Source organism: Lissotriton vulgaris, chromosome 2_1 (genome assembly GCF_964263255.1).
Source record: "Lissotriton vulgaris chromosome 2_1, aLisVul1.2, whole genome shotgun sequence".
Classification (NCBI taxonomy): Eukaryota; Metazoa; Chordata; class Amphibia; order Caudata; family Salamandridae; genus Lissotriton; species Lissotriton vulgaris.
Window position 1 is genome coordinate 207,860,856 of NC_141687.1, and position 23,286 is coordinate 207,884,141.

At 45.6% G+C, this 23,286-nt stretch overlaps 1 protein-coding gene across 1 annotated transcript in view; it reads left to right on the forward strand.

Annotated features, from left to right (window-relative positions):
• LOC147729842 (protein unc-45 homolog B-like) overlaps positions 1-22,167 on the forward strand; it is a 113,856-nt gene extending 91,689 nt beyond the window's left edge. Inside the window, exons 12-15 of the mRNA XM_086954039.1 lie at positions 1,887-2,002; positions 3,615-3,732; positions 9,781-9,939; positions 19,289-22,167. Of these exons, the coding sequence (XP_086810165.1) occupies positions 1,887-2,002; positions 3,615-3,732; positions 9,781-9,939; positions 19,289-19,549 (654 nt within the window). The 3' untranslated portion in view covers positions 19,550-22,167. The remainder of the gene's footprint in view (positions 1-1,886; positions 2,003-3,614; positions 3,733-9,780; positions 9,940-19,288) is intronic.
• Positions 22,168-23,286: the final 1,119 nt, after the last annotated feature.

Consider the following 23,286-nt stretch of genomic DNA (forward strand, 5'->3'; position numbering starts at 1 on the left):
AAGGCACTGGAATGGATCATCTCCTTCCTTGACGGAAGAACACAGAGAGTCCGTCTACCACCGTACAAGTCAGAGGCCACCGAAGTCATCTGCGGCGTCCCTCAAGGATCCTCGCTGAGCCCCACCCTCTTCAACGTCTACATGAGCCCCCTCGCGGCCATCGCACGCCAACACAACCTCAACATCATCTCCTACGCTGACGACACCCAGCTGATCCTTTCCCTGACCAACGACCCCGCCGCCGCCAGAGCCGACCTTCACGAAGGGATGAAAGACGTAGCCGAGTGGATGACGACCAGCCACCTGAAACTGAACTCAGACAAGACGAAAGTCCTCATCCTGGGCTCCTCGCCCTCCGCCTGGGACGACTCCTGGTGGCCCCCCGCCCTGGGCACCGCACCCAAACCGACAGACCACGCACGCAACCTGGGCTTCATCCTGGACTCCTCCCTCTCCATGACCAGACAAGTCAACGCCGTCTCCGCGTCCTGTTTTAACACCCTGCGCATGCTACGGAAGATCTTCCGGTGGATCCCCACCGAGACCAGGAAGACGGTCACCCAGGCCCTCGTCACCAGCCGACTGGACTACGGCAACGCCCTCTACGCCGGAACCACCGCCAAGCTCCAGAAGAGACTCCAGCGGATCCAGAACGCCTCAGCCAGACTCATCCTCGACATCCCCCGACGCAGCCACATCTCCGGACATCTGAGAGACCTGCACTAGCTCCCCGTCAACAAGAGAATCACCTTCCGTCTCCTCACCCACGCACACAAATCCCTACACAACCAAGGCCCGAGCTACCTCAACAACCGCCTCAACTTCTACGCTCCCAAACGCCACCTCCGATCGACCAACCACGCCCTCGCCGCCGTCCCCCGCATCCGAAGAGCGACAACAGGAGGAAGGTCCTTCTCCTACCTGGCCGCCAAGACCTGGAACTCCCTCCCTCCCGACCTGCGCCTGACCCAAGACCACCTCTCCTTCAAGAAGAAGCTCAAGGCCTGGCTGTTCGAGCAGTAGCAGCACCCACCCCCCCCCCCAAGCGCCTTGAGACCCTCTGGGTAAGTAGTGCGCTCTACAAATGTCTTTGATTGATTGATTGATCCATCAAGATGGATGGAAGAAAGACCTGTATACAAGAGCACTAAGAGGCAATATGAATATTTGAATAAACGGGGTCAGTATCGTGCCCGCAAAGGAAGGGAGCCTATGAGTCCTCCTTCCCATGGATAAATGGGCACCAGGGACACCCCCAAAACTCAACAGCTCTTGAGGAGACCGACTGTTGCTCATCCAGTTTACAAGACCCACATTACTACCAGCAAAATACTGGTCTAAACGTGAGCGATATATACCATTGCAGTCGCCTCCTTAATGCTGATTATTATGTTGAACAGACAACATGAGGAAGTAGAGTATTTTGACTGAGAATGCCCCTACAAATCAGGTTATGCCTACTCACCCATCCACTTGCAATGACAAGCAGGTGCTCTCACTGATGGGAATTTACTACCAGCGAGCAAACTACGGCAGAAACGTCCACTTGCTGTCCATGTCTTACATTTGAGGTTGCTTCTGTAATGAGGACCTGGTCTTATGCATGGAAGTCTCTTCATCTTGGTACTTTATACGAGTCAATAAGTGAACGCTCGGCATCTCTTGGCAGATTCCTGGGCCACCAAGACCTGGAGTTAAAAGTCTCCAAATCAGTGCACTCATTTCCTCTTCCAATACTCACTTAGGCACTTATTACGAGTTAAGGGGTAAATTCCGATCCCTGTGCAAACGTGTTTGCTCAGGGGGTCTAAGGTTCCTACGTTATTGTGTGTGAATCCCAAGTACAATTCCATTCACTTCAAATAAAACCTGTCTTTGTTCCTCAGGTGTACGAGGTTGTGCGGCCGCTAGTCAGTCTGCTGAACACAGAACGGGATGGCATGCAAAACTTTGAGGCTCTTTTAGGTCTAACAAATTTTGCAGGAAAAAGTGACAAATTACGGTGAGTGGCTACAGTCTTTAAAAAACCGTTATTGATATGCAAAGTGGAGAGATTTCTGTATGCATCGCTTTGGCACATCAGCTCAAAATTTTCATTTGACAGTTACACTTGGCATCCAAATAAGATGCTCACCCCCAAATCGGTGATGCTGGGGTGCATCCTTCCAAGTGGCAAAGGTAGGATGTAGTTTCCAGGCTTTCAGTGAAGGACCTGTGAATCAACCCAGCCTTAGCCTAGAGTCATCGATTTGTCACAACAGACATCTGTAGTCAGTCATCATCAATAATTGGGCGTCACCTCCCAAAACAGTAAGTATATAGTTAACTTTAGATTGTATTCAAGTTTTTCTTTACAACCAGAATGCCCACCCTAAGTCTTGTCCAAATTCTAACAAGTTCCGAAACCCACTGAAGATCATTTATGATTGGCCAGTGTTTCTAAAAAAGAAAGGGGAGATATGAGAAGCCTTCTTTAGACCAATCAATAAAACATCTGTAATGTAAAAATTAAGGTTAAGCTTGAAAAATCTCTGATGGGTAAATTCGACGGTGTGTGTGACTTATGAAACAGTATGCCACAGTACCAAGCCCTATAATATGGCTATGTGCACATAACTCCAAGACTACCAGTTTATCATCAAGGTAAACATAAATAGGGAAGTATAAATTTAATCTACTTAACCTCCCTTGTCGATATTGTGGATTTGATATAAGTTCAGATTGTTATTAAAACGTAAATAGTGCAATAAAACGCCCTGTAGTGAGGCCCCCATTATCCTTGGCCTCATCATCTCCAGCCGCTTGAATGGTTACTCTAGTCTCCCTACACCTATCCAGAAATTGGCCCCATTTCAGGTAGTCGCAAAAGTGGCGGATGTTCCTGCCAACATTGCTGTGTATATTGACCACTGAATGGTTGCAAAAGGGGGATGGCTTTTATTCATGGTTGAACTCCGCTGTACACAAACTAGTCCCCGAATGTGAACACAGAATGACATGTAGTGCGTACCAGACCAAGATTGAGACAAGGATATCGGGCTCAACAGGACTTAAAATCCTAGGAACAGAATATTAATTAACCTTTTAATGCAACTCATCCAGTGCTATAGCAAGGGCGCAGTGGGCCTTAATGCAGGGATGGAAATGTACCCCTTAACCCCTGTTGGATATGAAAATAATGCTGTTATTTGGGTGAAGGGGCCCCCTCTCACCCCTTTGTCCTGATACTACTGCATCTGCTGCTTAATTGACAGCTATGTCTGACTCCATCAGAAAATAGCCAAGATTACCCTTGCAGGCTCAATCACAGGAAATGTATTTTATGGTGTCAGTATAATGTAAACAAACTACTTGACATGCATAATTTATTTCAGCCAGACCCAACCTGCTGAATGGTAACCACTACACAATGGGCATGCATTCCACTAAGATTTTTGCTAATTTTGTATTGCATTTCAATGTAAATGTGAGTCAGTGTCAGGGACTTGCTGGCCAACAAGCTTGTCACACTGTCTTTGTTGAAAGTTTACACGGGGCTTAAGTTAATTCCTTGCACACTGTGTATGCTCTGGTCCTGTGTATTGATCACTGTTTCTCATATTTGGAATCTGCAGGCAAAAGATCATCAAAGAAAAAGCAATTCCAGACATAGAAAACTACATGTTTGAGAACCACGAACAGATCCGGCTGGCAGCCACAGAGTGCATGTGCAACTTGGTGATAAACAAAGAGGTGAGAGGTCACCGCCGTGTGAATGCAGATGGAGGGGAGAGAGGAATGATGAGCTAATGTAGACAAGTAAGGCCATGATGGAAGAGGCAACAGCAGGGGTTAGTCTGAGTCTGGTGGTGAGTTGAAGGGTTAAGGGCAGTCACTGTAAGATTCTGTTGGACTGAAAATCAACTCGTACTGTAAGTGAACAGAATGGTCAAAGACATTAGAAATATCAATTTATAAGACTGATTTTATAAGAAGGCATATGCAGTCACAGAGTGGGTGCCTGATAAATAGATACAAGGTGATATAGGAAATATATGTAGCAGGACAGAGGAGGGAGAATTCTCAGTCTTGATCTGAGCTGCGACTGAGCTCCCAAACTAAACAAGCATTTACAATGCAATGGTTTAGCCTTTGGAAAAGTTCGAGCTATTGGCATTGCTCATGACTTTTTTTTTTTACTTATAAATAAATGGCATTGTTATTTACATTGCCAACGGCTGACACTACAGGTGCAGGCACACCCGTCCAATGGCAGAAGTACTGAGGCTGCCATGAATCTAGAGTTCTGTACTGCCATTTACCAACCTGTGTTGGTAAATGAGCCAGATGGAGACCAGTTTCGAGGCCCCCTTAAACTGAAGGTGCTCAGACCCCTTGAGTCCCGGCCCAATAATTGACGCTACTAGAAATGTCCCTTTTCTAAAAATCTTTCACTCCAAAATCCTGGCGCTTTCCACTTCTCGGAACATGGGATGCGGATACCTTTCCTTAAGACACTCATATTCTCTTAAAATACAGTAAATATTTCCCCTGGCCTCCTGGTAGGGCTAAGAGGTGGTGTGTGCGCATTGCAAGGATACTAGGGTGAACTTCCATTTGCTAGCATTTCCTGCTGTATGAAAATTCTTGTAATTAAAATAACTTTTCATCGACACCTTGCTCATCTCCCCGTGGAGGGAATGGCTGTTCCACAGCACAGTGTTGTGTTTCGGAAATACGTGCTTGCATATCTCACCAGCTGAGATAAGAGCCTTACCTAGAGTGCGGCGGACAGGATAATCCACCAAAACAAGACTGTATTCCATCCACGTACTGCAAGTGCCATACAGCGTAATGCCCTTGTAATGTGGCGTGCCCGACGTTTGTGATGGAGTATCCCGTCCGCCAAGATCTTAATAAGGCCCTGAGTCTAAATGCAAACCTATGAGATTCTTAAGTAAAATAACAGCGTTGCCAATGTCTCCCCCGCTGCTCTCAGCCATTCAGGGTCAACGCCACCCAGCCTTCTGTGGTTGACCCTACACAATGCCTATCACGTAATCACCACCTATGCTGCTTCAGTTAGGTGATCGAAGGTCAATGTAACCAGGGCTATAAATGTCTCTGCTGCCCCTCTCACCACGCAGGATCAATGCCACCCAACCTCCCCAGCTCCACCCTACATAATGCCTACCAAGCCATACCATGACCTTTATGCGGCATTCTTAGGACCTAGGATGTCAATGTAACCAGGGCTGTGAATGTCTCCGCTGCCCCTCTCACCAGCGCAGGATCAATGCCACCCAACCTCCCCTGCTCCACCCTACATAATGCCTACCAAGCCATACCATGACCTTTATGCGGCATTCTTAGGACCTAGGATGTCAATGTAACTAGGGCTGTGAATGTCTCCGCCGCCACTCTCACTAGCACAGGATCAATGCCACCCAACCTCCTGCACTCCACCCTAAGCCGCTCCCATTAGCTCAGGAGCAGATTCACTGAAATTATGAAGCACTGAAGCACCGAATCATGCAGCACTATTAACTACATTATTTGGCACAAAGGGCAAATTATGCAATACAGTGCAGCACATTCTGTGGCGACATTATTTCACTATTTTGTCATTTTAACACACATTTATACTATGTGGGTAAATATTTCATCTTATTTCCACCAGGAACACCTAAATACAAAAAGTATCTATTAAAATTGACCATCTAAAATGTGCAGAGGGTCTGCCATTGTGCTGCACCGCGTTTCGATCTTTCTTTAGTGAATGTTTAGCCGTTTCAGCTAGAAACTATTTTTGTTTAAATCTGCAAATAATGAGGAGATGGTGGTAACTGCGGCAAATCTATAATCATGCAGAAAACGCAGCAGCTGCAAAATCGCATAATTCCAGCGACCCCGGTCATAGGGTGTCACTATAACCAAGATGCACCGGACCTCGAGCCTTTCCTCTAGCAAGCGCCTCAAAGCAACCGCGCTCCGTAGTGAGAGCTACACAAATCTTGAAGTTGGCCTTCTGTCGCCTGGCCCCATTAATCGATAGCTGAGACGAACGGTGGCCCACGGGGGACATTCCCCGTCTAAATAAGTAATATTCTGATTGGAACCGCCTCTAAAGGCCGGGCCCTTCCGAATACCACAATTCCCCTTCTGAGCACCGAGGCCTTGGGCAGTCTGGTGAACGCTAGTCTTAGCGCCAGGCTGACCCTGGGCTGCTTCTCAGCGCTTGGAAGAGAGCTGCCTGTCACAACAGAGTGATCATGAACCCAGGCAATCTCTGCCTTACACACTCTCGTGTTCATCATCTACGCATTCTCACGCACACGCACTCTTCCACTTACTCACCCAAGCACGCCAACATACTTTCATTGATGTAAACACTCGTGCACCCATGCGCTCTCACTCACATCCACAGTCACGCACTCGCACTCACTCATGCATCCAGACACTCACTCGTTCACAGCAGGGCACTCACTCAAATGCGGACATGATCGTACACTCACACTCTAGGGCTGACAGACACTGGCACAAGCTACCTCGCGGGCTTCTACTCACAAACTTTACACTTTCGACTCACTTCGGCAATGATAGATAGCGCCACAAAATAAACCCTGAGTCTGTTCTGCCGCTGCTTTCTCTGCAAGCCCTTGTGTGCCCTGAACAGGGCGGCACCTTTGCTGCCTATGAATACCAGCCATAAATAAAAAACACCCAAACTGGGAGAGCCCTTCAAAAATAACTCCTGTTAACTCTGTGCGTATACACCCTTCATGACAATCCGCCTCGAGGCGCTACAGTTTGCAGGTCTATGCATGTCTACACACTCAACCATTCAACTCCGGGAAAGGGGACAAAGAAGAACCTCTTCCCCCGGCACCCAAAACCCGCACCCAAGACCCAGCACGAGGCCACTCACCACCAGATGGGGTACCCGGCCAGCACCCGGGTGCCGCCCACCGCGCACGAGACCAGTATGCCCAGCAGGTACAGGATATCCATCAGTCCTGGGGGGGGGGAGGTCCCGGGCGGGGGACAGGAATTCAGGGAGCCCGGTGGAGGAACATCCAGGGAGGAGAAAAAACACCAGCGGCACCCCTCAACGAGCAATTAAAAAACGCGGTCTTCCTGGCGCCACAACCTCTGGCAGAACAAGGAAAGGCACGGACAGCGGGAGGGGGGGGGGCGGGAAAGGAACGGACAGTGGGAGGGGGGGCGGGAAAGACACGGACAGCGGGAGGGGGGGGGGGGCGGGAAAGGAACGCACTCACCTGGACTTCTTCCGGCGGCCGTGGTCGGCATAATGACGAAAACAAACACCCAAAAAAAAAAAAAACGAAACTCCGCCCACCGCCCAATGACGATGCAAAAAGGGTGGAGAGGGAAAAAAATGCAGGAACGCCCACGAATCTGGTCCGGCCATGACGGACAGATCTCTGTTCCAATGGCTAGCCTCCATTTATGGAGCTAGCCAATGGAATAGAGGGCGGGACTAAGCAGTACACTGTAGAGACATAAGATTTCTCCTGGGGGCGGAGCTAGGAGCTCCGTGCCCCAGGCGAAACCTAAAAATTGCAGGGCTCATATGGGTGACTTGGTATCCAGATACATGTCCATCAGGTGTTATATCTAATTGGACCAACCAAGCAACAATCAAGGTAAAGGGTAGATGTACAAGAAATCAGTTATGCAAAAAGTGGTCAAAAATTGCTCACTGACTTTATATGAATCAATTATGATTTTGTGAAATGACCTTTGTACTGCTAGGTTGGTTCATAAAATAACCATTACGAGTGGGTCGCAAATCAACCTACCTCATCAATATTCAAGAGGTAGGACGCAAATTGCAACTCACACAAATTGGATGCACTCAAAGGGATGGTGGCCTGCTGGTGTCAGTATGTCTGTTATAATATTTTATTAAAGTACTTTTTTTTTAATGTAACTTAAAGGTAACGTCTGAATTTAGGCAAAAAATGATCAAGAGTTGATACAGGTCCCTTGAACGCCTGCCAAATGGCAAACTTTTTTTTTCATTCACAGAGGGGATGTGGATCCACACGGACCTCTTCCAGTATGCAAATGGTTTATCACCTCCTTTGAGGAGTCAGTAACTTATCAATGGTTGTGACAAAATTGGAGTCGTAAACCATTGATAGATAGCATTCCAAGTTGCAACGTGAAAGGGATGCCCTAAATGTGTCCCTTCCAACTTGTGATGCACAAAGCACTTTAATTGAAAAATGTGTATAGTAAATTTAAAAAAAAGGAATTTAGCATATCCTAATTGACAAATTATAAGTCAAAGTTTAGCTAGCACAAGATTTTACTAAGTCAAATTAATCCAAATGAAGCAAATCTGAGTTTCAGATGTTATAAGACAGCGGGGGTATATGCATATATTTGCATTTTTTAACACTTTTGTATTGTTTTAGTTTTTAATATTTTGTTAACCTAACTTTAATATTTCAGTTTTATATGTGCTGTATTGTTTATTTTTTTTAGTTGTACCTTATTATATATATTTGAAATTGAATGTTTAAAAAACGTTATTTTAAAAAACAATATGTGATATTTCTTATATATATTTACTTTTTCTAATATGTATTTTATGTTATTAACTTTATGTTTTATTGTTAGTAATATGTTGATACATTTGTAAAAAATATATTTTTGTATTTATTTTAACAATATTGTTTACAATAATATTTTTGTCGCTACATTTTGGTATTTTACATTATAAGTATAGGATCACAATATTGTGAAATGTGAAATAGTTCACAAACAGCTCCGGTCATATAATTTATTAGGCAACCAACTCTTCCCCGTTTACTGGGTAGCTCAGCTTAATTAGAAAAAAGTTCTTGTGTCTAAAAATCACTTCACATTTATATCTGATGAATAAGCAACTACTTAGTTCCTGAAGGTTGCTGAAAATTCATATTTTCAAAGACATCAGTCCAAAACATTGACTTGTCTGCTATTCCTTTCCTGGAGACATTTGGAAATACTCAGCGAGTGTTTTCACAAAGTGGTGAGCGGTACCATAAGATGACTGAACTCTACCTACCCCTGTGCCAATGTGTTCTAAAAGTGAACGCGGTATCCCTGTATTAATGCCATAAGCTGTCTAGCTAAGTGTTTCGAAAGCCCTATCCCTGTGTCAATCGTATGATCCTAAAAGCAGCAGATGGAAAACCTCTGTATACCTTTCCAAATTAACTATTCATCTACTCCTACAGGCTAAACGTTTAATACTCAAATCCTAATTCTAAAAGACATTGAAACCTTAGAGCAGAAATGATCTCTAACCAGGTACCTATCCCTGGGTTATTCTTTCCTAGCATTAAAAGGCACTCTATCCAGTGCAACTCAACTGAGCCTTGCAGCCCAAGAGGAGAGATGCTCAGTGTCCCAGGGCCAATTGTATCGGCCTCCAAGTTTACATGTAACGGTATCCCTGCCTATGTGTCACCTCGCGAGATGTTTATAGAGAGGCGCATTGATTTGTATCCTTGTGCTAATATGGATTCCCCAGAGTTGTAATACTCTGTCGCTGACTAAATAACATCATCCATGCATCTCTAGGCGTGAACGGTTCTGTAGCCTTGTGCCTGCCCATGGAGCCAACCAATCTGAGACGAGAGCGTCTGTATCACTGTCCCAATTCCTTATTGTCACACAAGAAGTTGCCTACAAGAAGTTAAGTGCTATGTTCATACTGTGCCAGTCTAAAGAGATTCAAGGCTATTGATTATGTGTTTGGCAACAGCTCTTTCTGCTTCATTGTAGGTGCAAGAACGATTTCTGGAGGAAGGTAATGACAGGATGAAACTGATGGTGCTGCTGTGCAGTGAGGAAGATGAGGAGAAGCTCCAGCGTGCCGCCGCCGGTGCTCTTGCCATGCTCACCTCCTCCCAGAAGAAGCTGTGCTTCAAGATGACTGAAGTGGTAAGCAAGAAGTGCACACACATCCCAGCTGGGCAATCACAGTAAAAAATACCTAAATCGCATTGTCTGCACTGCTCAGGATTCAGACATGGGAGGAGATCTGGTGCCTCACACACCACCAACAGCACCACAACTGACTGCAATGCCAAGGGTATAGTTTGTATGCTGAAAAGGTTCATGACATTTTTGCTATTGACTTAATGGCATCTTCCATGCGAGAAATAGTTAGATTTACGCAGATGAATAATGAAGGCAAACTTTAAAACATTCTTAATCACCTCCATCTCCGAAAGTCTGAAGGACAGTGAATGGCACTGGACTGACATGACTGAATGAGGCCAAGTCAAAAGTGATTTGTGTCTGTCTTGACCTGTGGTGCGGTGCAGTTGTTCCTAAGTAACATCGAAAAGCATTGGGTCAACCATTGAGCATCCCACCTCTAAACTTCCCTGTATGGAAGAAGCTGAATAACACTTTCAGCCCACAACTGATTCACTTGCAGTCTGGAGGTCCCCAGTACCGTGACGTTACGGAGGCTGGGTTCAGGGCATGGCACAAGGTTGACGCGACACTGCTCCGGCTGCACAGCACATGACATATAGTAGTTGACAAGGGCAGTTTTCCTGTGATCTTCATGGCCATGAAATGAATTACCAAGGGCTGTTGTAGTACCTGATTAATTCTAAGTGACCGGTGCCCGCCCCTTTAGGGGATGCCCTCCTGTCTGCGAAGGAAAGGTACCTGGTTGCCACAGGTTCACATTTGTTCCCCACTCTTTCTGCCAGTTGGAAAGTTCTGCAGTGGTGTGCATGTCTTCCCTTTGTGCTTTCCAGTATGCTCGCTGATAGCACCCTCAGACGGAATACCTTCTCAATCGTATGACTAGGCTTTCGTACTCTTCTCTGCTAGAAAACACGCAATCCCCCCAGTTCCCACTGTTTCTGCTTCGCTGTCCCTTGAATTCTCCTTCTTATCGAATGTTATACACCTGCCCTTGTGCATCTCTTTGCGTCACAGCATGCGGTGGGATGGCAGACACCCAAACAAGGATGAGAAGCCGTCCTGGCTTCTCCCTTCAGGCTGGTACTGACCCATCTTGGTTGTAAGTAAAAGGCTGGAGCTGCCAGTTCCATGCAGGTGACTGCTAGGATGGTGCTGCTTGTTTATGAATAGGATTGTTGTACACGTACTTTCTTCACAATGGCTTTGAATGGTCAGCCACTCTTGCCAGCTCCATGACTGTAGCAGCTAGCCATGCAGAGTTTCTGTTACTGCTGTTACTTCTAGGATGGATCTTCCTGTCTACCACTGTAGTTATGGCCCTGTCTAACCCATAGTTGCAAGCTCTTAGGCATATATTGCCTGCTTTGCAGGTGTTACTACTCAGCTAGGGCTAAGCCATCAGGACTGTGGCTGCTGTGCTGGTTTGGTACACATCACGGTCCCAGAATGTTACCGGCCGCCGTATGATACTATAAGTAAGGCTAACGCAGCTTTTCATATAAGAACAACAATTATTGTGTTATTGCGAAAGTCAGTATTTTGTGCCAGAAGCTTCTTTTAATAAATTCAAATTACCTTTTTGAAAAACATGACTAAATGAGTTTGTTAGTGTAGCTAATCTACAACAATGACATACATCAGTTCTAGGAACTAGAGCGAAGGTATGTCATTGGAAAAGAGTGTAAACTACTACGGTGCCATGGTACTCGGACATACTCAGGAACTAAAGGTTCTCTGATCTGCGCTTTATAAGTTAGATGGCAGAAGTTGTACATAGCGCACACGTTTCCAACTGTACTTATGTTTACCTGAATCACTAGCAACTGTAGGCTGCAGGTAAGATGACCAATTCCCTACCCCATGGTCAGATTTGCACTGGTAGGGAGAATTGGAAGCTGTCTTTTTGTCCTTTACTCTTTCAGGTGTACAAGAGCCATCACATTTGAAATGAAGCTTGCATCTGTCGTGAACTAATATATCGAATGTTCAATCATAAAAGCTGAAACAATTTGGAAAAAACAATTACAATGAAATATAAAATTGTAAATCTCATTCCTTGTAAGGGAAGATAGTTCTAATATTAAAGCAGAAAAAAAGATTTGACGAGACAAAGGTAGAGAAAGGGGTTAACAGAAGGAACTGGGGTTCAGGAGGGACTCTAGGGACAAGTGCCAAAAAAGAAGGAGAAATTAACTAATTTTAAAGATGTGTGACATAGGGTGGTTGTTGGAGGTTGTTCCTTCCAAAAAACAAGGGAAGAAGGGGATGAGACAGAGAGAAAAGGAAGATGGGAGAAAAAAGGAAGATGGGAGGGAAAAAGGATCCGGGGATCGGAGGTCTTAGGGTCGCCCCTGGAACAGAGATTGTAAATGAATGTGTCACTACAAGTGGGAAGGGGTGCATGGTGAAGGATAAAGGATCTATTCATACATTCAACATAAATCAACCCAGGGCAGCCATTTTCAATAATATTGTGATTTACACTTTAAAGAAAGCATATAAAGACAATTTTTGAAAACAAACCTGTGTGGGGTAATGCAGAAGCAGACCAGGACTCGGAAACCTCAAGTTTAGTGTGGTTTATTTTTTTAACAAGGGGTGAAAGCAAGTTAGCAGTCTCTTTAAAGTACAGTCTTTTGAAACAAAGAACGCAGCACTCTTCCGGTGCAAAGGCTTCTGGTTTCTGTAGTTGCTTTGGCCTCTTCAGTCAGGATTTGTCTTGGCCGTGGGTCAGCATTACCCAGAAGAAAAGAAGAAACAAAAAGAACCGGTAAGGGGACTATTCTGGAGCATATGTAGACGCGGAAGCAGGGAAAGTGAGGGAAGCTTTCACCTTAACCACCACCAGTGAACAAACGTGCCGTGCAGTCCTAGCCCGTAACTGGCCCTGTTATTCGGTAGCTTCCCCACCCTTAACACCCTCCAATGCGCGGCCCCAAGCTGATGTAATACGGCCCCGTACCTTGTGGAGCCACGTCCCTCCAGGGCCGTGGCTCGAGTTGTCGCGTTGCCAGGTAGGGTCTGGCTGCCCGTCTGTTCCAGCTTCGGTTTCCTCGTCTCCGCGGTTCTTTTCCTTCGTCTTGGCACCGGCACCTTCTGATGGCAGGTCTTCAGCGCTGTCCTCCGGGAAGACCGAATAGGTCCGAGCCAGCGTTCTCCCGTGGCGTTCCGTAGCCGTTGGTCCTGGTGAACGACGAATCTCCTCTGGGCCGTCCCATTTCAAGGACTCCGCCCCACGTGACACCCACGTCTCCTCTGAGAAGCCTGGCGCCTTAAAGGGCCAGTGATCCCCGGACCAGCTCTGCATAAACATGAGAGAAGACGGGGAAAGGTAAGGAGGAAACAGGTCCGCGGCGTCCAATGCAAGCATTTCCAAATGTGCGTCCGGGTCTTCCTCACACACCCCTACCCCAGATTGTTCACGATCGGGGAACAATGGAAATCGGGACAGGAAGTCAGCGTTAGCATTCTCAGAACCTTTACGATGGATAACCTCAAAGGAGAAGGGCTGCAACGAGAGGAACCACCTGAGGATGCGCGGATTGTTACCCTTATTTCGACTCATCCACTGCAAAGGGGCATGGTCCGTGAAAAGCAGAAAATGGGCACCCTCCAGGTAATACCGGAGTTTCTCAATGGCCCATTTAATAGCGCGGCACTCCTTCTCGATTATAGGATATCTTTGCTCCCTAGGAAAAAGTTTCCGGCTGATGAAAATAACAGGATGTTCAACACCATCGGGAGCAGCTTGGGATAACACGGCACCTAGGCCATGTTCGGAGGCATCTGTGTGGAGAAGGAAGGGCTTGGAAAAATCAGGAGAGCGGAGAACAGGAGCAGAAGTCATGGCCTTCTTCAAGTCCTGAAAGGCTTTCCTAGCAGCAGGTGTGGGTTGTTGAAGGTCCTTATTTTTAACATGTTTTTGCAACAAGTCGGTTAAAGGTGCTGCTAACTCAGAATATTGGGGGATGAATCGCCTGTAATATCCGAGGAGCCCCAGAAACGCCCTGACTTCTTTTTTTGTAGACGGAAAAGGGGCCTCTACTATAGCTTTCACCTTCTCTGATTGCGGCTCAATGACTCCGTTTCCCAATAGATAGCCTAGGTATTTCACCTTCCTAAACCCGGCTTTAGATTTCTTAGCGTTTACATGTAAGCCAGCGGCCTGCAGAGCGGAAAACACTTGGGAACAGTGGTGGAGATGAGTTTCCCAATCAGGACTAAAGATAACAATGTCATCTAGGTAAGCCGAGGAATATTGCTGATGGTTTTGCAATACCTGATTCATTAAGCGTTGGAACGTAGCAGGCGCTCCATGTAGCCCAAAGGGGAGGACCGTAAACTCGTAAAGGCCATTGGGAGTGGCAAAGGCAGTCTTTTCTTGGTCTTCCTCTTTAAGCGGCACCTGCCAATAACCTTTAGTAAGGTCAAGTGTGGTAATGAACTGGGCTTCTCCTAGCTTCTCTATCAGTTCGTCCACCCTAGGAATAGGATAGGAATCACATTTGGAGATGGCATTTACAGCGCGAAAATCAATGCAAAAGCGGACAGACCCGTCCGGTTTTGGCACTAATACAATAGGGGAAGACCAGTTGCTAGTCGATGGTTTGATAACACCCAACTCTAGCATGTTTTCTACTTCTTTCTCAATCGCCATCCTTCTAGCAGCTGGTATTCTATACGGTTTTTGTTTTACGAGTTTTCCTGGATGAGTGGTGATGGAATGTTCCGCTAAGGAGGTTCTCCCTGGTAAATCAGAGAAGATCTGTGCAAAAGGGGTTAAGGTCTTCTTCAGGGTATTCTCCTGGTCTTTTGTTAGTTCTGGATTAATGACCAACTGATTGAGTGTAGAAGTGGACGAAGAGAGATCAGCGACGTGTTGTACGTCTTGAGGGGGGGGACCTAGCCATTTCTTAAGAAGATTTATATGATACAGTTGGGACTTTTTAGGAGTGATTTGTATCTTATAGGAGGTAAGTCCGACCTTTTCTGTCACTTTATAGGGTCCTTGCCAACCGGCTCTAGTTTTCCCTATGGCAGAGGGTAGCATAACCAAGACCCAGTCTCCCACAGACAACTGTCTCCACTTCTTCCCTTTATTGTAGAGAATCTGCTGTTTAGTTTGAGCTTTTTCCAGATTAGAGTCCGCAAACTCTCTAAGTTTGTGTAATTTGGAACGTAGTCCCCTGGTATAATCAAGGAATGACTTCGTTTCTTCTTCCTTCTCTTGTTCCCATACCTCTTTTGTTATTTCTAAGAGACTTCTGGGTTCTCTTCCATACAACAGTTGGGAAGGAGAACATCCTAAACTTGATTGTACTTGACTCCGTATCACGTACAAAGCCAGAGGAAGGAGCATGTCTCACTCTTTCCCCTCTACACATAAGAGTTTTTTTAGTGTTAGCTTTAAAGTGGCGTTGTAGCGTTCACACAAACCATCAGTTTGGGGGTGGTATACGGATGTTTGATGTGGGAGATGTCTAGTGTTTTACACACTTGTTTCATTAACTTCGAAACAAAAGGGGTCCCTTGATCCGTGAGGATTTCCCTAGGGAACCCTACGCGAGAAAACAACTCCACTAGTTTGTCTGAAATGTTCTGGGTGGTAGGGGTTCTTAACGGAAAAGCTTCCGGATATCTGGTTGCATAGTCCACTACCACTAGAGCATATACATGTCCTTTTTTTGTGCGTGGAAGGGGTCCAATAAGGTCCATTCCAACCCTTTCAAAAGGGTTGCCTATAACTGGTAGAGGTTGCAAAGGAACTGCTGGTGGTGTATATGGATTCTTTTTCTGACAGACCTCACACTCCTGACAGAACTTTGTAACATGGGTGAAAATTCCTGGCCAGTAAAAATGTTGTAACAACATTTGTGTGGTCTTTTGTGCTCCTCGATGTCCTGCCAAGAGATGAGAGTGTGCAAAAAAAAGAACCTGTTCCCTAAAGGCTTGAGGAACTAACAGCTGAGGAGTATCTCCCTGTTTCGCTACCCTATATAATAACTCATTCTGTAGTACAAAAGAAGGGTAGGAGGAAGAGGATTGGCCTGCCTGTTCCCAAGCTGCTCGAAGGGTTGGGTCGTTTTTTTGGGCATACCTAAAACTTGTGTCTAGAAGCCAAGGAGCTTGAGTAAGGAGGTTGGAACGTTGTGGCCATGGGTGCCTTTGTAATTTTTCCTGTAAGAGGAACAGGAAGGATGGGTTATCCTGCCCTATTATCATTTGCTCTGGAAGGGTAGGGACAACCCCAAGCCTAATATTCAAGGTTTGCCCTGTAGGAAGGAGTACTGGAATTTCTATCAAAGGATATGCCCTTACATCCCCATGAACGCACCTGATTGGTACTGTTCCCCTTACTATTCCCTTGGACGGAGGAAGCAATGACTCTAAGATAACGGATTGTTTACACCCAGAGTCAAGGAGAGCTTTTACGGACGTCCCTTCCACTTGTACACTTACGTGAAAGCTAGGACCCAGTTCTGATGAATACAAAATGGAACGGGGTATGCATCCAATGTCCATAGGTTCTTCCTGGGGTTTCTTCCTGGGACAGTTCCTAGCAATGTGACCCCATTCTCCACACTCAAAGCATTGGGGGTTACGTAATGGAGGAGGATCTAACTTAAACGGTTTAGGCCGCACAGGTTCCAGAGTTGGCTTCAGTGGTTTCTTCTCAGGCCTACCTTGGGGAGTTATGGTTTTGGGATTTTTCTCTGTGTCCCAAGGTAGTGCTCTAGGTTGGGCTCTGTAAAATGTTGTGGCCATCTCTACTGCTTGTTCTGGACTAAGATGATGGTGTTGTTTAAGCCATCTTTGTATAGGATACGGGAGAGCTTCTAAATACTGCTCCAAATAAATCATCGCCATGATCTCATCCTTGGAATGTTTATGGGGCTGTAACCACTTATCTGCAGCTCCCTTCAACTTAAAATACAAGGTTTTTGGATTGTCAGATGCAGTACCTCTCTCCTTTCTGAATTTTACCCTATATGCCTCGGCATCCATACCCATGTGGTCTAGGATAAGGTCTTTAATGTCCTTATAAGAAGCGTTGCCGTTAGGGTTAGCTACTTGGTAAGCAGCCTGGGCTTCCCCAGTTAGGAGGGGAGCAAGGAAAAAAGGCCACTTAGCTTCGGGCCACCCAGAGGCTCGGGCCGCCCTTTCAAAATTGAGAAGGAAAGCATCCGGGTCCTCTCCAGCGGTGTACTTCTGGAGGGAAATGTTAGGACCAGTACCTGCTCGTATTTGTAACTGTGTAGTTAGTTCTCTCCGGTCATCAGCCACTTTTAATAATTGGTCAGCCTGATTTGCCAGTCCATCTTTTATCAGTTCCCGGTCTGCGTTGGCAGAGGACATTTGCTTTTCGACTGCCCATTCTAATTTTTCCTGTCCCCGAATTAACTGTTGGATGAGGTTTTCCATTTTGTAGGCGCCTAAAATCCCACTTCTGACACCACGTGTGGGGTAATGCAGAAGCAGACCAGGACTCGGAAACCTCAAGTTTAGTGTGGTTTATTTTTTTAACAAGGGGTGAAAGCAAGTTAGCAGTCTCTTTAAAGTACAGTCTTTTGAAACAAAGAACGCAGCACTCTTCCGGTGCAAAGGCTTCTGGTTTCTGTAGTTGCTTTGGCCTCTTCAGTCAGGATTTGTCTTGGCCGTGGGTCAGCATTACCCAGAAGAAAAGAAGAAACAAAAAGAACCGGTAAGGGGACTATTCTGGAGCATATGTAGACGCGGAAGCAGGGAAAGTGAGGGAAGCTTTCACCTTAACCACCACCAGTGAACAAACGTGCCGTGCAGTCCTAGCCCGTAACTGGCCCTGTTATTCGGTAGCTTCCCCACCCTTAACACCCTCCAATGCGCGGCCCCAAGCTGATGTAATACGGCCCCGTACCTTGTGGAGCCACGTCCCTCCAGGGCCGTGGCTCGAGTTGTCGCGTTGCCAGGTAGGGTCTGGCTGCCCGTCTGTTCCAGCTTCGGTTTCCTCGTCTCCGCGGTTCTTTTCCTTCGTCTTGGCACCGGCACCTTCTGATGGCAGGTCTTCAGCGCTGTCCTCCGGGAAGACCGAATAGGTCCGAGCCAGCGTTCTCCCGTGGCGTTCCGTAGCCGTTGGTCCTGGTGAACGACGAATCTCCTCTGGGCCGTCCCATTTCAAGGACTCCGCCCCACGTGACACCCACGTCTCCTCTGAGAAGCCTGGCGCCTTAAAGGGCCAGTGATCCCCGGACCAGCTCTGCATAAACATGAGAGAAGACGGGGAAAGGTAAGGAGGAAACAGGTCCGCGGCGTCCAATGCAAGCATTTCCAAATGTGCGTCCGGGTCTTCCTCACAACCTGCTATGAATTAGTTTCTGGGTTCTAGTGAATGGCATCAGTCTTAAAAATCAATTTAACAGTTTACATAAATGGTTTCCAAGATTTGGCACTCTGTGAATTTGTTATTCCAAGAAATCAACACAATACTTTTTAAAAGACTGGCTAAACTCCCAAGCGTGTGCACTATTGGTACCGTCACATGGTATAAAATGTGATTTGGTCTCACTGTAACTTAGAGAAGGTGTCATGATTAACATCATCATGTCTTCCCTCTAAAGTCATTGAGTGGAAAGTTGCCTGGTGGCACTGTTATCACCAGGTGTACCTATCCAGCACCCTTTTCTAAATGTGTTTGCATAGTGGGGACACTGTTCTCTAGTCTGGAATACAGGCGTACAGCGGTATGTCTCCCTGTGGGATGTTGTGCTGCCTCAAAAGTGCAGAGTGGGGCTTCTGTTCCTCCTTCTGCAGATTCAGTGTTGTCACCAGGTGGTACCCTGTTTGGTCACATCCATTGCCTGTATCCTGGTTGAGTGAGCTCCAATAGACAGGACCATCTAACCCATTACTGTTAGATTAACATTATTAGCCAGCCTTGTACACCTAGAGAACACCTGAAAGTAAAAATAAATGCAATTAAACGGATGTAATAAAGGCACATGCATACTTTTTATTGTAATCTAACACTCAACATAGGAAGGAATTGATGTTGGTGACTATTTGCAGTGCTCACTATTCTTTTCTTTAAGAAACAGTCAGTGCCAATGATTGCGTACAGCCCCTGGTATAAAGTGGGATATGATCCCTAGTGAGAAACTGTTTATTAAATAAATGCAACGTATTGCAGCTGTTATGCTGATGGCCATGTTGGGCACTTGAATGGCATTACCTGCAAGCCGTATTATTTCATAAAGGCAATGCTACCATGGTGGTGATTGTTATTTTTAATGAATTCAAAGTCCTGGTCTAGAACTTGATCAATGTAGCATTGTCTTATTATGACTGTTTAATTCCTGTCTGTCCCTTACAGACAAACCAATGGGTGGAAATCATGCAACGGCTGTGCCTGAGTGAAGATCTGCAGGTGCAGCACCGCGGCGTGGTGATCGCCTACAACCTGATCAACGCGGACAAGGAGCTGGCCAAGAAGCTGGTGGAATGTGAGATGCTGGAGATCCTGACAGTCATAGGCAAGCAGGAGGACAACCCCAAGAAGCAGCACATCATCAACGTAGCACGCGAAGCCTTGATCAAATGCATGGATTACGGGCTTATTAAGCCCGTCTCCTAAGCGTACAAAGGATGGATTCATCTAGCACCATTCCCAGGACCCTGTAGGGCTTGTTGGACTCTGACGACAATCTGCTTTTTACGTGCACCAAAGAAACTGTGAAAGACAGGCACTTTCTGACCATGACCCCTCGGTGAGGGAGGAGACTTGCATACTGCAACACCATAAATGAATTCAAATCTATGCACCTAACTAGAAACCAACACAACTGCTATCCAAACAAAATCAGTTTCTGGGCCTATTCGGCATGTGTCACACTGAACTGGCTCCTGAATTAGTCATCAATGAGGAAGCATCAGTATTTGTCATGCACGTGGTTGGATACATGTTCTTCCTCACTGTATTTGTTTAATGTCATTGACCATGCATTGTATTTAACCATGACTCTGGATGAATCAAGGGGTCAAAAGGTCCCAGCTAGACCGTTCCTAGTCATGTCATGTCCAAAGTGCTGCCATGTCACCCACCTTACCTCTCACCTACCCACCTAGGTTCTTCCACAGTGGTAGCTCTCCGCTCCTTCACACGCGTGCCACAGAACTGCACATCTTGGATATCAGAGTCAAGAGGCCTGGAGCAGAGTGACCGCCCTTGGTATGCTTATGCTGACACTTCCTCCCTGGCCTTCTCTGTGCAGTCTGTACTGCAGTCACATAGTTTGTGACTTGGAAGCATCAAATTCACCTTCAGCAAATAAAGACTGGTTAATTATTTTGGTCCAAATAATGAGTGGTTACCTCGTGAAGGCAAAGTACTCTTTCCCTTCAGTTAGGGTCTCCCGGCAGGCAGGACCCCCACCCCAACCCCTCAGTTGAAAGAGGTTTTCTTGCGCGAGTCCTGTTATTTCACATATAGTGCTTAAATGTATCATTTATTCTGTTTCCATGCACTCAGAAATTGTAGCGGAATAAGAGTCCAGCACATGGACATTTAGTAATTTCCTCGCATTGAGGCAATGTGGCTACTCAGGACGTGGACATCTGAGCCATTAGACATCTCCATGCAGCTCCAGTCCCAAATGGGAGCCTAGAACACAGGCGGCTACATGGGGGAGCAGAACTCTAAGAAGTAGCCAGGGCTTTTCTCTGGTTTATTCAGCAAGTACCTTTGCACGCCCTGAACCTCAAAAGTACATATGTGAATTATCCACAATCATTTCAGAGGCACACTAAACAACTAAAAAAAACTGCTGTTATTCCAGGACAGTTTCTCATTTTACTGCAGATCAGATCTTATCATCCCCCACAAATATGGTAACCTAAATTTGCTAGGACAAGGGTTCTAAACATTTCCACTTCTGTGGACCCCAGGTTAATCATTATTGGAATCCGTGGACCCCCACTGAATCATTACTGGAATCCGGATGACCCCAGCCTGAGCAATCTCATTGATTTAAACCGCAAAAACATACCCCAAAAATATGGAAAGAAACATTTATCAAACAAATGATTAAATATTTAATTTTGCTCACAAATATGTTCAGTTCCTATATTCATTTTGATGCACTTGCACTGCTCCCACACGTCAATATAAGGATAACAGTTTTTAGCCTCCATTTTCAAATTGCTTCACATTTACATGACGTTATAAAATGTTAATTTTTACATTTTGCTTCTTGATTTATATAAACATTAATCTTCAATATTGTTAATTTTTTAAGCAGCTGCATACCCCTGAGTAGGCGTTGCGGACCCCAGGTTACGAACCGCTGAGCTAAAACCCCTCTGTTGCTGAAGCTGCAGAGGGAACAACAGCCATCCTAAACTCTGAAGCAAGCTTTCTGCAGCCAAAACGAGTGGCATTACTCTTTCATGAACATGTTGGCAACATTATCGGCCTGCCATCTGCCCCTCAAACTGGCTGTGAGTGTACCTCCGACTGCAAAGAGTGTACCTCCTGCAACAGAGTGTAGTTACAAAGAAGCCTCCCCAGCTCTTAAAAGATGCCCCCAGATCAAACTCTTTGCCAGGGAAACATCACTCAAAAGACTTGATGCATTACAGAGGTCCCCTGATATTGAAATAAGACATCACCATAACTCACGAAGAATCGTATGTTACTTATGTATATATACATGCCATTCACTAGCTCCCCTCATCCCAACTGCCCTCCTCCACGCCTCATTTTATTAGCATTTCTAAAGACCCTTCAACCATTAAAAGAGTATCGGAACGCTTTAAGGAACCAGCAACATAAGTCCTTATGGCCAACCTTCTTACTTTTGCACAAAGTTTAATCTTGAACTGCCCCTGCTGCAAATAAATAAAAACTCACAAAAATTCAAAGCCAGATTCAGCCTTCAACTGATGGTCTTTACACCCCTTCCATAGCCGACCCGCTCTGCGTCTCAACCCAATGTTAGTCCCAAGTGTACAGTTATCGAGTCTTTCGGGAGCCTGCAGCTTCTGGAAACTGTTTACATATCATAGGGAAAAACCAAGCAGTACCCACAGTAAAAGTGGCAACCTTTGAACTAAAGTTTGTATCCAGCACATAATATTTATTTCCAAATGCCAACTTTTTAGAAGGTGTTTCTCGTGGTCTGTTTTGTATGATTTTCTGATGTGTGGATGTATATGAAATGTTCAAACTGAAATAAAAATGAATTATCACTTTCAGATGTTGCTTGTGTATTTATAGGAAAACGTGCACACTTATGAAAAGGACCATTCTTAACATTGACCACAAACCCACAAGTGTCACAGTTGCCTTTAAAAGTGATGACATTGCAGTCAAAGATACCACTTAAAGGGCTAGTAATTCTAGTACTTCATTTAACCATGACCTCTTCAGCTGAATAAGAGAAAAGCATCTGGCACACAGATGGCTGATTGGATAGGCTGAAAGTGCAAACCCTTTACATGGCACTGCAGATTTCAGTGATAGGATTTTGTACTAACCTGTGATATTTGTGGTTTTTTTTCACAAAATAAAAAAGTTTAAAAACTATTACAAATATCACGATCATAAAACACTGAAAACTAGATTAAGGAGCTACTGGATTAAAGGAATTCGTATTGCCAATCTTTATGTACTAACTGGCAGCCAGAAGGATTTATTACTTACACCTGCATTCCAGGAATAAATCAAGAGTACTCCTGGCATAGTCCTGGAATACAGCATTAGGTCATGTGTACTCCTTGAGTAAGTTCCAAGAAAATCTTTGTGACTCGGGAGCCCAAACTTTGCATACCTTGCTTGATGGTAATATTTATCAAAGGGTGCGTTGCTATCACACCACGTACCGTAGTGCAAAATCCACGCAAACCTTTAAAATGCGATTTATCAAGCCACGCAAGGCCCCCTTGTGCTGCCCGGAATGGCTTGATAAATCTGGAGTAACTCAATGCACTACAAATCGCTGCATTGCGTTACTCTGCCCCAGGGAGGCGTTCTATGGGCGTGGCGTGGGTGCTCCCATGCAATAACCATAGATTTTGATGCTTTCCCGGATTTACCATTACTGGGCGATCTGGAAAAGCGCCAAAAAGGTGCACCTTCCCATGGGAGGCGTAACGAGGAGAAATATCTTTATTTCTCCTAGTTACTTTCTCTTTCTATGTGTGCCACCTTCTGCACCACACATAGAAAGAGGTATATACCTCAGGGAATTGTTTTTGTACAGAAAGTTGTCTTTTCCTGCACAAAAACAATCCTGCTGGCAACACAGGCACACCTGCACAATGGTGCAAAGGGGCCTGCGTTAGCACTTGGCAGCCCATTGTGCACCAGCGCTG